At 33.4% G+C, this 15,523-nt stretch overlaps 1 protein-coding gene across 1 annotated transcript; it reads left to right on the top strand.

Annotated features, from left to right (window-relative positions):
- The first annotated feature begins 2,033 nt into the window (after nucleotides 1-2,033).
- LOC148278289 (peptidoglycan-recognition protein LE-like) lies at nucleotides 2,034-15,132 on the top strand. Its single transcript, XM_088231636.1, has 4 exons — nucleotides 2,034-2,864; nucleotides 5,220-5,330; nucleotides 8,885-9,101; nucleotides 13,902-15,132. Exons 1-4 carry the CDS (start codon nucleotides 2,231-2,233, stop codon nucleotides 14,116-14,118), a joined length of 1,179 nt encoding a protein of 392 aa, XP_088087762.1. The 5' UTR covers nucleotides 2,034-2,230; the 3' UTR covers nucleotides 14,119-15,132.
- The last annotated feature ends 391 nt before the right edge of the window (nucleotides 15,133-15,523 follow it).

Genomic DNA, 15,523 nt, shown 5'->3' with positions numbered 1-15,523 from the left:
CAAAATCGAGTAAAGGTTATTAAATTCAATTCGATTAATTTATTTAAATATAACATATACATTACAAACATATATTCAATACATACATATTATAAAAAAGAAAAAAATACATGAAAAAGACTCAAATAAGTAGGAGAATTCTGCTCCGGAAAACTCCTTCGGATACATGGAACAGATCAACATCCAGAGCGATGTTGTTCAGCATAGCGGTAGCCCTTCCAACAGGCATAACCATCGGCAGGTTGGTCCTGTATATCGAAATATGAAACAATCTATGCTGACGCTGTCTTAGGTAATTATCAGGAACATACAAACCAATGCTCATTAAATTTCAGAATTATCAATCATACCGCGCAACAATCGATAAAAATGTGTAGTTAAATACACATTCCTTCTAGTCTCTAAACTGTTGTAGCCAAGTATAGGCTGGAGAAACTCAGTCGGGTAGAGCCACGCGCACTTGCTCATGTAGAGATATCACACAAATTTTCTTTTGGATTTTCTCTATCTTCAGTTCATGTGGCCCCCAAATCATCGAGCCACTCTCGAGTCTTATCTATCTTCGTTATCACTAGAGCCCTCACAGGGCACTGCAGATTGAACAAACACCGCGCTAGAAAGAACCTTTCTGAAACTTCTAGATGTAGGTTCTGCAGTGCTGATGAGAAAATATCAACCCAAGCGCCCAATACTTTATGGATTTGGGTTTGGAAGGGGAGATTTAGCAAAATGAGTACTCTCAGCTTTCGCACAGTAGGCAGGCTCTTTATAGATCTAGGCTTAGAGGGCGAAAACTATTCACGGGATCCGTTATAATACATATTTACAGGTCGCAGTGAGGTCAGGAGCTTGCATAGCACTGAACCCCCACCTCTATAAATAAGAATAAGTATAATATAATTTATTTATTTACAGTTTTATGAACCTTTTACATAATTACAATATCACCAGTGAAAAAAATACAACAAAAATTAACATAATATTTAAAAAAATAACAAAATCATAGAGAAAAGTATACATTGGTAAACAGTATTTAAATATAAAAAAGAAATATTATATCTGTAACAAATATAAATAATTACCTTTATAAAAAAAAGGTAAATAAAATAAAATAGCAGATTTTGAAAAAGAGAAAGAGAAGGAAAATAAAGAAAGTGCTTTAAAAGGAAAGTTAAAAAGTTTACTTCATGGTTTATATAAATATTAATATTAAACTATAATAAATTTAAAAAATAATTTTACACACAAGAGTAAAGAGTTAAAACAAAAGTGAAGAACGTATCATAATGTGAATTTTTAATTGTTAATTCTTTTTGAAAATACAGGACTTGATCATCAGCGGCATGGTATAAAATAAATCTAAATCATCGCTGTATTGATTTGCAAGTCGCTGCATCAAATAATCGGTGAATTCAATGAATACTTAGTACCATGATGATGACTGTAATATCTTAAATAAACCAAGAAATATAAGAAAAACCGGTTGTGAAATAAAAAATAATAATTTAAATGTGTATTATTATTTAAATGAAACAAATATTAATATCCTTAGCAGAAATCTGTGTGAACACAAAAAAATCTAAGTAAACATAATTGGTCTATAATAAGTTTGTACAGGAAGGAATTTAAGATAAATTAATTGGAAAAGTTATAAAAAACACAAACAAAATATCAAATAATTTTACCCTCCCTGTCATAAGAAGACATACAAAAGAAAATGCGAATCAGATTATGAATTTTCTTATTTCAATTTTTTTTTTATCTAATTCAAATTATGCTTTTTTATATGATAATTTTAATAAAACCTGGTACCCTTTGAGCAAATTATTTTACTTGTTTATCAACATTATTATGGCAAATTGATGAAGTGCGTCCTAAAAAATAAACTAATCGCTTTAGGTATTTTCCTGATAAGAAATTGAGAGACAATTTTTAAACATTTCTCCGTTTGGGCCTTTATCTCTTATCACAATATGAGTAATTTATCACTAGCAACATTGCGAAATGCAAAACTTGCGTTCTATTATGTTAGTAATCAGGAATCAGAAATAATCACTTAGTATTTAGTTAAACTTGTGAAAAGAATGTTGAAGGAAAGATTGACAATTTCCTATTATTGATTAAATAAAAAAGTACCGCATTATTTAGTAATTAAAGGTGTATTTCAATCAACATAGAATACCTAAATAATTCAAAAGTTTTAAACGTTAGTGATTTCTTTGGCATAAATATGAATGAATTAAAAATAACAGAACTATCAATACACGAACTTGATACCAGCAAATCTGAAGATGACATGAATAGTGATTCAATTATAAGTGATGTTACAAGTGATTCGATTCAAAGTGAGAGTAAAAATTTAACTTTTATTCAAAACACCACAGCACATCATCAAACAATAAATCAGTTTAACATAACTGATCAACAGCTTTCAAAATGGTTAGAAAAATCTGGATCTACAACTACAGAATCAGCAGATTCGGAGTCTTTAATAAGTGAAGTTTATGATACTGATGTATCATCCATTACTGATAGTGACATCCATCAAGCTATTGATCCTCGCTTTGCTCTTCAGAAAAAGTTTAAAGTAGAAGAGTTGCTTCAAGAAAATGGGAGCAACACATTTGTAGATACCAGTGGGAATATTTTCAAAAATATCAATGTCGATCGATCAGAGAAAGTGTATGTTGGAAATGTTACGAATATTAACATCTACAAAGTGAAGAAAGTTTCTGACACGAGGAAAGAGGAAAAATTAAACAATAATAAAGAAGAAACCACTGCAAAAAATGAATCAGAAACAGTAGAAAAATCTGTTTATGCAGAAGAACATGTTCCAGATGATATTTTTTTGAAATCAAGAGGTATAAACAATTTATAACAACCTCTGTTTTTACTGATCTTCTTAGGTATTAATTTAGGAACAAGTAATAAGCTTTGAATTGAAAATGTTTTTTCTTTTTTTTTCCCTGACAATTAGGATACTACGTAGTTTTATAATGTGATCAGTCTTACTCTCCCTGATTCTTGTAACATTTTGCCACCCCTAAAACATTACTAATCACTGACATTTTAAAATTCTCATTTACATACATATATATCAGGGGCGTGCAGTGAGGTTTTCGATTGGGGTAGTTACATGGGGAGTACAGGAGGGAGTCACTCGGTACTACGTACATAGGTAAAATATGAGCCTACAACTAACATAGTAATTAGAAGTATATGCTTTGAAATAAACTAAAAATCAATTGTTCGCCATTATTTCAGCATAAAAGAGTTATATTTCATAGTTTCATATTATAATACCATCATGTCAACTAATTTAAGTGCTCAATTTGTTATAAGCAGTCACAATGCACGAAAAATACATTTGTATTATCTTGTTAGCATTGCTTCCACAGAGCTACTAGAGATCTCAATTTGCGCATCCTCGGACTTGTGAATTCAGTACTGGGAAACCGCTTTGTAGAAACTAACAGACTTACGCATATTTCAGAATTAGACGGAATTTAAGCAAAAGGTAGGTGGGCTTGTCGCAATTTTTTAGAAGTTATTAATGAATGAACATCGAACTCATCTCATATAGCTACAATTAACAACAAACTAATTTTAAAATATTTATTGTAGTTAGCAAATAGATTAGTTTACTTTTAGACATAGAAGAGCGTAGAATCATATATGAATACATCAATCTGTGTCCAATAATTCCCCCCCTATGCCTCACTTTCGCCGCGCGCATTCGTGATGCTGTCGCGTAATGTTGCAAGATGGGAAAAAATATAATTATAACACGAATGTAAGGTAAAAAAAAACCAATCTGTTAATTTCTCTAAAATTTTATTGTGCACGTGGAAATATTGATTGACACAACAGAGTAGATAGTAAAGGGTCATTTAATAAGAGTAATTGAATTAATGAACTTTAAACTTCAAATACAAAACAAATTTTATTTTACATAAAACGGATATATTTATATCATGTTAAATAATATTTGATGTTTTGACGATAATGTTGGTCAAATGTCCACCACAGAGTTGTTTAATCCGAGGTCCAATTTTCATTAATTCTCTCATTAGATGAGCAAAGTAGGATAATTTTTTTTTTAAAAACTGGCAACGAAATGTTCATTTTGTTTCTTCGGCAATCTGACTGAAAAATAATTCAATTTTTAAGTAATGCATTTGTTACATACACATTCATTTGCTAATTACACATCAAATGTGATTGCAGCCTGTTTCTTTAAGATCCTAGCAGTATTTCTACACTTTAAAAGGACACAACATGGCATAGTTGAATTCAAATCAGGAGTTGCGTACTGAGCGTCGTCAACAGAGAAATTAATGGGTCAAAACGTAAACCTACTCATTTATGAGTAGTTTAGTCGCCTTCTGTTTGATGTGCGTATGCGGTTTCTGGACTATTCTTAATTCTATGCTTTTAGCTGATTTTATAATGTATAAAAAAAATTGTGACTGATTTTTAGGACAGCATTGATTACATCCAATCAATGGATGGAACACGCTTGATACACATGTTATTTATTTCGATCAGAAATCAGTTGTTTTGTGTAATTTCACTTATTATACATGCATATGCACATGATAGATGGTGGAAAAAAAGGATTTAAAAAATGCTATTCAAATCTGCATACTGTAAAAAGTTAACATTAGGCAGGTACTAGGTACCTAATTTTATGTTTAAATAAAATGTGATGTTTTATCAGAACAAGTATGAACTTGCCTACCGAGTATTAGTTATCTTTACAAAATATTGAGGTAATAGGTGACCCAAAGTAAAAGTATTTTATTAAATAATCTAAAAATTATTTTCAATTTTATTTACTGTAAACATATATTTTGTATATCCACTACTAAGAAATTAAATACAAAAAAATATCAAATCTCAACCATTTGTACATTATGACTAGTAAATCTATTATTATATGAGCCTGCAGGTGAAGTGAACTAACTGGTATTTTAAAAGTGAAATAAACTTATTTCTTATGTTTCATTTCTGTTATCAGTATAAACACGAAACATCCATGTTCGTTAAAAATATCAAAAAGTTAAGTTAAAAAAATCAGGCCAACAACTCATAGAGCCATTTTATTTGTTAGTTCACTTCACATGCAATGGGCTCACATTTGCTAACATTTTATCATCACAAAGGTTATATTATTTTCAAAGAAATAATGCATAATGAATGTTTCCTTATTTCAGTGTCAGATGAGACTGTAAGGCCACTCTACATTATACCAAGAAGACGGTGGCTAGCACAGCCTGCAATCAGATTTGAGGAATTCGATCACATACCAAAATATGTAGTGATATGTAAGCTAAACTTATTTATATGATAATTTTTGTATACAACAAAGGCCCTGGTGTACACAAATTCAAATGGTCCTTTTTTGTATAATTTCTTCCAATTTTACCTTTTATTTTACTATGCCGCGGCTAATTACTGCTTCCGGATTTGACTCAAATAAGACTGAGGATAGTAATACGAAACTACGAAGTCAAATATTTCAAAAGTTATAATATTTCAAGCCACTTAAACCAGCCAACGACAGGTCATAAGCCATGTAAATGTCTAGATTTCCATATTCCCTTCTCTAAAATGTTCTCCATCTCTGTTGTAATTTGTTAATTTCAAAAGTTGTTTAGTTATTCTTTAGAGATGTTTGACCTTTTTCAATGATTAGTCATTTTATTATTTTATGTACCTACGAAGCGGTAAATATATTTAGTCTTTAACTATACAAATAAAATGGCGCTATATAATTTGTCCATTATAATAATAATAATGATTATTAGTTGATTGTCTATAAATTGACTGAGTGCAGGCATGTGTAGTGGTTAAACTGTACATATAATAATACCTAAAATGAGATGTCCAAGACCCGTGACTGATGTCTATAAATTTGTATCAAATTTCAGTAATACACTACACTCATTATGCTAAATGTTATTAGTCATTTTTTCTTTGCATTTAATTAATTTTTTAAATTAATATTTGCTTTTTTATGATTGTTGATTTGGGGCCATTTTCAATGAGTTGTAAATAACTCACTATTAAATTTGTGTAGTTCTGGTAGCATTATATTGAGGGACAGGTTTTTTTATTTTATTTTAAACACACTAAAGAACAAAAAAATACATTGTGAAGCTCAAAAGGCCGAAATTTCTTGCTGTCTGAGAATCCAAGGAGCTGAAGCCTCTGGGCTAGGTAATGAGGCCAATAAAATGTGACCCGAAGGGCTAATATGTTTAGCTTTCTTGCTCTAAGATTTGTTATATGTCTCAGTCGTTTGTTGATCTGAAATCCATGTAGTTTCACAATCTACGTTTCTAGAAATCCTAAGTGTTACATATATATCTAAACTTTATTTTTATTGTAGTATTTACGTTTTTATGATTTACCTAAATATTTCAATTTTGAGGCCACGTAAATAACTTACTATTAGATAATGGGAATCAAATTGAGTAGAGTAGAGTTTGAACCATTGATCCATGAGTCCGCAATACTAGCCACGGGACCACAACCGGATTAATTTATTTTTCTTACCATAAATAACATGAACTCTGATAATGGGCGCTGTAATGCGATCCTCAATGTCGGAAAAGAGTGTGAATGACACACGACATAATATCCCAGAAAAACTCGTTGCGTGAACAGCCATGAAAATCTAAAAGTTTATACCATTTAGTGTTGAAATCAAACATAAGCCAGAGAGAATTCTTGGTACTGTTAAAATAAAACTTTTACAATATCTTTCTCTGTATTACCAATGTGAGACAGCCCCAATAGGCTCGGAGCCCTACTGTGGGTTGCCCACATGTGCTCCTCGTAACGAGATTAGGTCATGGGCCAGGAAGCAGAGCATAATGCTCGGGCAAAATGTACCTGGTCAGCACCATGCGAAGGAACGGATAAAAGGGTACTCGCAAAGGTTTGCCTTCGACTAAGTAAAGCTCAGCTGAAATCAAGTGAGGGTTATCACAGGGCACTGCAAATTAAACGCCTTGCTAGAATGAACCTTTCTGAAACTTCTAGATGTAGGTTCTGCAATGCAGATGAGGAAACACCTATCCACATTTTATGTGAATGTGATGCTTTACATCATTAAAGGAGCCTCATCCTCGAGGGACCACTGGTCAAACCTGGGGATATTAAAGAGCTCGCCGCCTACCTAATAGTCCGATACTTTACGGATCTTGTCATGGAGGGGGAGATTTAGAAAAATATGAACTCTCACCTTCCAGACAGTAGCCAGGCTCTTTGTAGACCTGGGTTTTGAGGGGGAGATTTGGAAAAATTTAACCTCTCGCCTTCCACACAGTAGCCAGGCTCTTTATAGACCTTGGCTTAGAGAGCGAGAACTATTCACGGGGACCTGTCACAATAGACCTTCACAGATCGCAGTGACGTCAGGAGCTTAAATAGTACTGACCCCCCCCTCTAAGAATAAAAATAAGAATTACCATTATGCATTTTGCAATATCAATATATCCATTTGTATCCCATACTATCTATTTGTACACGTTTCTGTGCAAAGTTTCATTTGAAATTCAATTTGAAATACGTTTTTTAGTCACTGGAAAAGTCACTGTCATGGTGGTTTGAAAAAATGAAAAACATATTTTGCTTACTAGCGTACTTTTTTTTCTTAATATGGATCAGTAGGTTTGACACTTACAAGCTTATAAAGTCCCTGTTGATTACGAGAACTTACCTTAATAATTATCGTTTAATTGTTTTTAAAACTGTAAACCATAAAATATAATGGGGACTTGAATAAGTTCACACTGTTTCCTGACAGACAGTGTTATCTTAGCCTTTTGACATCGGGCAATATGACAGCCAACTTTATCGTGAAGCTTACCATTAGACTTGAAACGACGTATATGTTTTTACGCCAAAGTGTAAACAACTTGTTTTTTCATAGTGTTATACTTGTTGGATTTCATGCCAAAAAAAGAATATCTCAGTCAGAACTCAGAACTTCACCAAACTTCATCATCATCATCATCATCTTCTCCGCACCATGATCAGTTGCGTGTGGTGTATTTGAGCTCCTCAAAGCCAACAATACGAGGAGCGAAATGACAAAGCAGTTTTGCAGCATTATAACACTCGGCCACATGTTGCAAGGCCAGTCAAAACTTACTTGGAAACGCTCGAATAGGGAGTCCTACCCCACCCGCCATATTAACCGGACGTGGCTCCTTCCAATTACCGCTTGTTCTGATCAATGTCTTATGGTCTGGCTGAACAGCACTTCCATTCTTATAAAGATGCCAAAAAATTGCTCGATTTGTGGATAACCTCAAAAGCTGAGTCGTTCTTTTGAGAAAATATTCGTATGCTGCTAGAATGATGGAAGAAAGTAATCGCTAGTGAAGGACATTACTTTCAATGATACGTTCTTTACAAATTAAAAAAAAAGTAAAGCATTAATTTTCACCTAAAAGCAGAAATTCAAGACCCCAATACAATTTTCCTTAATTCATTTGGATAGAGGCGTTCAAAAAACTAGTTGAAATCACAAAATAATATTGTATTGTATAATGATGATTTGTTTTGTCATAAACCAAAATTCATGTTTACTCACTAGTATGACATATTTAAACCATTAGATAATATTTATATTCTCATCTATTTTTAATCCAATATACCGGTAAGTATTCGTTTCTAAATGTGGAGACATTCCTAGCTTATTTGAGGTTTCCTGGTAACTTATTGAGTACTTTTACCTGTTTATAAAACAGGTTGATTTGTTTTTCCGATCAGTCTCACCCTAGGAAGGTTGAAATAGTCTCCACATCTCGTTTTATACTTGTAAAGTCCTTGTTATACTATTGTAAGAATTCTCCTTATTTTTCAGCTCACACGGCAACGGAACCAGCTCCATCTCTTGTTGATAATGTTTCTTTGGTGAGAGATATTCAATCCTTTCACATAGAATCAAGAAAGTGGAGTGACATAGCATACAGCTTCCTGATTGGTGAAGATGGAAATGTTTATGAAGGTCGAGGATGGAAGCGAGCTGGAAGTCATACCCTGGGCTATAACCATGTGGCCATTGGTATATCTTTCATTGGGTAGTAAAATGTTTCAATATTATATTACCTTACTACCTCGATTATTATTATTACATTAATTTTAAGCGAGCGGCTTAAAGCTGATATGCTTAAATCTATTTAAACGAAAGTTAGTTGTTGGCGCACTTTAACTTTCCCAAAACAAATCCAGTCCATTTTTGAACCCATTGAGATTACACATTGATATCAGCTCTTGCGGTAGCTTATTCCAACCATCAACAACCCTATTGCTCAGGAAATGCTTCTGTGGATTTAGATTGGATCTCATTTTCTCCAGCCTAAGACTGTGGCCTCGGAGACGAACATCTCGTTTAAGCTTGAACATGAGCTCCAAATTTGGGCTGCTATAGTGACTGTTGAGTATCTTTTATGTCTCTATCAGGTCACCCCTTTCTCGCCGTTCCAGACCGAGAGTTTCCAGTCTCTCCACATATGAAAGCCGTTTTAGGGTCGGTGACAACTTTGTAGCTCGTCTTTGGACTCTTTCCAACAAGTTGATATCCTTAACAAAATAAATTAAAATATATAAGATAAAAAATTGAGGAAATCAAATGGGGACAAGTCCCTTGTAGTGTACTGTTTCGCGCATTCACCTACTACTCTTAAGGTCCTGGGTTTGAAATATTGGTCTTAATGGTGGTTTTACACTCAATACTTTATTGTTCTTGGGCTGGAACCTAAAGCCTAAGTCTGATCACCTTACCTCCCATGTAATAAAAATGATCCAGATCACTACAATGAGGAACTTCAGCCCTATGGGAAATTGGATACAATAAATGTTTTCTTTTTAAATTTAAAGTTACACGGCAAAGTTACTTGAAAATGCACAAAAAAATATTGAAAAATATTTTATTAAAAATGAACTACTTTGAACGACATCACTAATTCATATGAATCAATCAATGATAAGAGAGCTGTGGAATATCTCCGGTTTACTTTCCGTCAACGGACCAATCAGCAGAACTGGCTGAGAAGAAGCGGAAGAGAACTTGAGATGTCACTCGCGGAGTAATTTCAGAAATACAAAACTTTAAAAAATCCTAGCACTAATAATACGACACATAAAAGTTTAATAGTCTTTTAACAAATTATAAAAAAAAACCACTGAATTTCCTCATTGGAGTGCTAATGCTGTGCGCTATGCACCACTGGGTGTGAATAAGAAATGACGATGGTTACTGTTTAGTATAAAACAGCATTTATCAATATTATTCCTGGCCGATTACCTTTCTTTCCCATCCTTCCCTTAACCCATCCTTATGATACCTACAAGATAGAAGAATTACAAAAATAGAATGTTTGGATTTGAAACATTATAAACAAATTTTGACATAACATTAAGCATAGAATAAAAATTCTTGGATTTGCCAAGCGACTTTGTGGAAGATATTATAAACCGTTACATAATTCATAGTGAATTTCATCATCCAGTACCCAAAATTGAAGAACATTGTACTAAAGGTAGGTCCATTTCCGTGCTCTTTTCCTTTCTTCAAATATTTCCAAATGTTTTTCAAAACTGAATTAAAGTTTTTTTCTCGATACAGTCCTCTTTTTGTTAACAGCTTGCCCACCACATACCGCACACCGCATCTGAGGACATAAGTCTCCTTAGCGGTGCCCACATAGACGGAAAATTTGCTCGTTGTCAAACGAGAAAAGCCTCCCTAAGGAGCTCTCTGAAATCTGGTAGCCTTAGCATCTTTGTGCTGAAAAGTAAACCATAAGTACAAAATATGTACTTCATTGGATTGAGAAGAGAGGGAAGTGAATTCTTCACTGACTGGGATTAAATTGATTGGACATGATCAATTCGCCTTTTCTTTTTGTTAACAGTTATATATTTAAAAAATACATTAAAACATAAAAATACACCTACCAGAAATCATGAATGTTCATTAATTTAATAATTAATTGGTTTACAAAATAATTATTAATTATTTCGTACATGTATTGTGCATTTATTCATCAATTTATGATATTTTTATACCAAATATCTAAAGCAGTATGATAATTTGTTTGTCTTACTGCTATCAACAAATTTTTCCAAGATAATAATATTTGATTAATCCTTTTGAATGAAAACAAGGAGTCACATGTTTTATCATTATTTTCACTTAATCCAGAGTATGACTATTACATATTTTTACAGATATTATATAATCTCAGTGATAAGAATGCTACCTATTTTGATGCTAGAATAAAAAAATAATGATTCCATATTTTATATCAATAATAATAAAAAATATTCATGCTTACATATTATAAATATGCAACAATACGTTTCCACAAAGCATAATTAATATTCAAAGAATATCCTTATTTTCTAGTGTACTTATTCCTCGTTTGCTCCCTCGGTGAAACATATGATGTCCACAAAATCTTTCCAGGCCTCTATATCCGTGGCCAACTCCCACATCTCCTCCCAAGTCAGGTCTGCGTTCCGTAGTTTAGATACGAACTGCCGACAAACTGTCAGCTATGGGTGTCCAGGACCGCCAGAACCCAATGGCTTGTAAAGTAGGCAAGCGTAGTTAAGGCTCTCGGGAGGCATCCTTAATATATGGCCCACCCATTCAAAATTTTTAAGCTATGTCTGCCCTCAAACTGAAAATTACTGAAAGAAATAAAAAAATAATTCCTTTTAGCATTCATACATAATGCATATTAAAAACAACATGATAAAATATGATTATAGAAAACAAGATTATCCTTTTATAAGGCTGTCTATATGGTGTAGTGGTTATATGCTCGACTCATCTACGGAAGGTTCCGTGTTCAATTCCTGATGAGAACACGAAAATTGAAAAATTATTTTTTCTTAAGCCTGGGTGTTTTGTGCATTAATTCACCACTGTGATTGGGCCTCCTGACCTGTTGTAGTGCAAAAAACAATTGTTATCGCACTGATGCCACTTTTTAAAAACTGATGCTTTTTATGTAAATATATATGTCGTACAGTAGGGATAGGAAATCACATAATATTTAAGCTAAATTGCCTCCAAGAAACCCTAACACTTGCGAGAAAAATGTCTTTACCCAGTCTCCCGTGCACCCAAAAGATGCTATTTTCACCCCTTCGTACAAAGCTGGGTTTCGTGGGAAAAAAAATTAGAGGCATGAACCAAGGACAGGCCTTACAAAGACAGTAATTATACTTAAGAGACGAATTTCCTAGGCTAATTTGCAAAAGTTAAAGAAAGTATTTTTCTTGGGCTTCAAATTTGACAACTTGTAAAGGATCCTGTGTTTGATTAAGTTTTGACAGGTAAAGATAAGGAAGCTTTGGAAGTCTTTAAATGAGATTAACGGATTTTTAGATAACAAAAGAAATGATAACTACACTCAGTTGGCGACAGTATTCCTGCGAAAATTCCATCAACTCAGATCCAACATCTCCCTTAAAAAATTTTCTTCACTCCTACTAAGACTTTTTCCCTCCTGGTTGTGGAGCTGTCAGTGATAAACACAGGGAAATGGTCTACTAGGATATTTCTGTAATAGGAAGGCATCAGGGCCATTGGAATGAAGTAATGCTGGTCTATTTGTATGTACGCTCCGGATAACACTTACAAGAGGCAAGCCAAAAAACAAGGATTTCATGAAGCCACCACATGATTCTCTTTAGACCCAACCACCTACCAAGTATATTTACATCAATTTAGATCTCTGAATGTAGCTGGCATGCAAACAAATTCAAATGGACTTTCGATGTTGTATATGTAATTAATTTGTTTAGTTTTCTTTTAATTCATTAAAATAAAATACTTCCAATTTGTATATCACAGAAACATAGTTTTCCTTAGTTATATTCGTTTTTCTCGGCCCAAAATTAGGCAAAATTGACTCATTCAGTAAAGGAAACTAAAAAATTTTTTTGGCTAGTGATATCAATGAAGAACTTCAGCCCTATGGGAAATTGTAAACAAAAATGTTTTCTTACGCGCTGTAAAAATTAAAGAATCAAACTGTACGGCAAAGTTTCTCAAAAATGTACAAAAAAATATTTCAATAAAAACCAACTATGTACTAGTACGTCACTAGTTCATATGAATCAATCAATTATAAGAGAATTGTGAAAGATTTCCAGTTTACGGTAAGACAATGGACCAATCGGTAGAACTGACCGAGAAGAAGCGGAAGAGAACTTGAGACGTCACACGCGGAACAATTTCAGAATATTTCATAATACAAAACTTTACAATATCATAGTGCTGATAATACGGTACATAAGAATTATAAAAAAAATGTTAGCTTGGTTTAATAGTCTATGAACAAAAAAAAAACCACTGTACTTCGTCATTGTTTGTCCACAACCTATGGGCTTTTTTGAAGTTTGGAAATAAAAATTCTATGCCTATTCCCAAAACTGATATATTTAAAAAACTGGAATTTTTCCAAACAACAAACATAATTGAAATAAGATCATTTTAAACATATGAAAGTTTAGAAAAGAAAGAAAGATGTATAAATGCAAAAGAAGCGAGGTCTGTATGCAAATACAGAGTGATATGGCATTCCATCCCCTCTGCCTACTCTTATGGAGAAACGGAGTGATGATTTGAGTGTAGACAACGTCCGTGGCGGTGACGGTCTTCTTCTTAGCGTGCTTGGTGTAGGTAACAGTGTCTTTGATAACGTTGTCAAAGAACTCCTTATTTGTTTATTTTTTTATGGATGGAATGCCACTTGCATCTATCATGTCACACATTCCCAGCTTCTTTCTTATCCATACATCCCCTTGGATTGTGTCGTCTTAGATAAGACTTGAAATTATTTACATTATTTATTTTATTTCAGATGTTACATGATGTCTGCTCCTCCAAATCGAAGTCTACACGCCCTATCCTTATTGTTGGAGCTCGCTGTAAAAGAGAAATATCTTGCAGCCAATTATGGGCTCCTTGCACATTGTCAATGTTCCCCTGTAGAGAGTCCCGGGAAAATGCTGTTTGAAATTCTCAAGAAACATCCTCATTGGCTTTCCAATCCATTACCAGCAGAAGCATTACATTAATAAGTACGTTCCAATCTGAGAGAAGTTATTACAAACATATACCCAAGCTTAAGAAGTTACTGACTGCTTTCCTAAGTGAAATTGGTCACGGAGAGTCTGAGCAGTTGATGATGGTTATTAGATGGCCAACACATGTTATTTGAATTGATAATTTTTTTGTTAATTGATATTTAAAGTTCTTCATTATTTTTATTATGTAACCACCTTTATCTGAAAGTATTGTTTTTAATTTGTTTTTCATCCTTTGTTTTGATTATTATTTTTGGTTGTAAATTATCTGGGTATGCATTGTTAAAATATTGTCACAACTCTACATCCTTTGTTCCAACAACTGTTCACTTCCCACCTTAGTATCCTTTGACGATCCGCCACAATAAGACATCGTGTCGTGAATCGCGCATTTATTTTGTTGAACGTATGCCGCATCTTAGACTTTGTTTCCACCAACCACCGGTGTTCAACTTCAGATCGGGGGCCTATCCTAGTCTTGGAGCCGCTCGCAATTGACCAGTCGGACCACCGCAATTCCATCAAGAACGGGCTAGGTTAGTGGCCTCCATTCCGAATCCATCTCATTTGTTGGGGTTGTGACCGATTGACACTGCATCCCGCATATCGAGGATATTAATTTATTTCATTAAAATTAAAAATCAGTCCACTCCGTTAAATAATAGTAGAAGCCCTAAGGCTTAGGCCCCCACAATTTCTCGCCCAGCATCCGCCTGGGAATTTGTTTTCCCACCAGTTTTTATATTTTTATTGTCCTAGTTCAGAGTTAAATATGATAAATAAACAAATAGAGTAAATATAAATTAATATTAAATATTTTATTTTCAACCTAAAATATATGTTGTTCACATAAAAATCAAAAATCAATATGTGGGTTTGATCAAATAAGAAAAGGATCCAAACAAAATCTATTATATTTTTCTTACAGTTTAAAAATATATTTTTTATAATATTAAACATACTTTTTTATGGGAATAAACAAGTTATTATCAAATTAATTTTACTATATACCATTTGATAAATGATAATTACGTGTGTTGTTTAAATAAAGAACATATTTTTGTATTTTGTTTTATTTTTTGGCCAGGGGGCCCAATTACTGTGCTGAATTACAACAAAGAGCACCTACACTTGAGAAAAATCACATTTATTTTTTATGTTCTCTCCGGGAATCGAACCTGGAACCTTCCGTGCGTGAGTCAAGTGTCTTAGCCATTATACCATGGAGGCCACCATATATAAAAAATGATATTATGAAGTTTTATAATAAAAAGTAGGTTTTAAAATTTAATGTTTTTACTACTACCATCACGCTATTTCCCCATAGGGGTAGGAAGGGATGGATGGCCGCACACATCTATCCTGACATACATTCATAGCTTCTTCTACATTCATA

Source organism: Micrasema longulum, unplaced genomic scaffold (genome assembly GCF_059751315.1).
Source record: "Micrasema longulum isolate JH-2025_06_02 unplaced genomic scaffold, ASM5975131v1 h1tg000899l, whole genome shotgun sequence".
In the NCBI taxonomy this organism is placed as follows: Eukaryota; Metazoa; Arthropoda; class Insecta; order Trichoptera; family Brachycentridae; genus Micrasema; species Micrasema longulum.
This window is presented reverse-complemented; position numbering and strand designations above follow the sequence as displayed.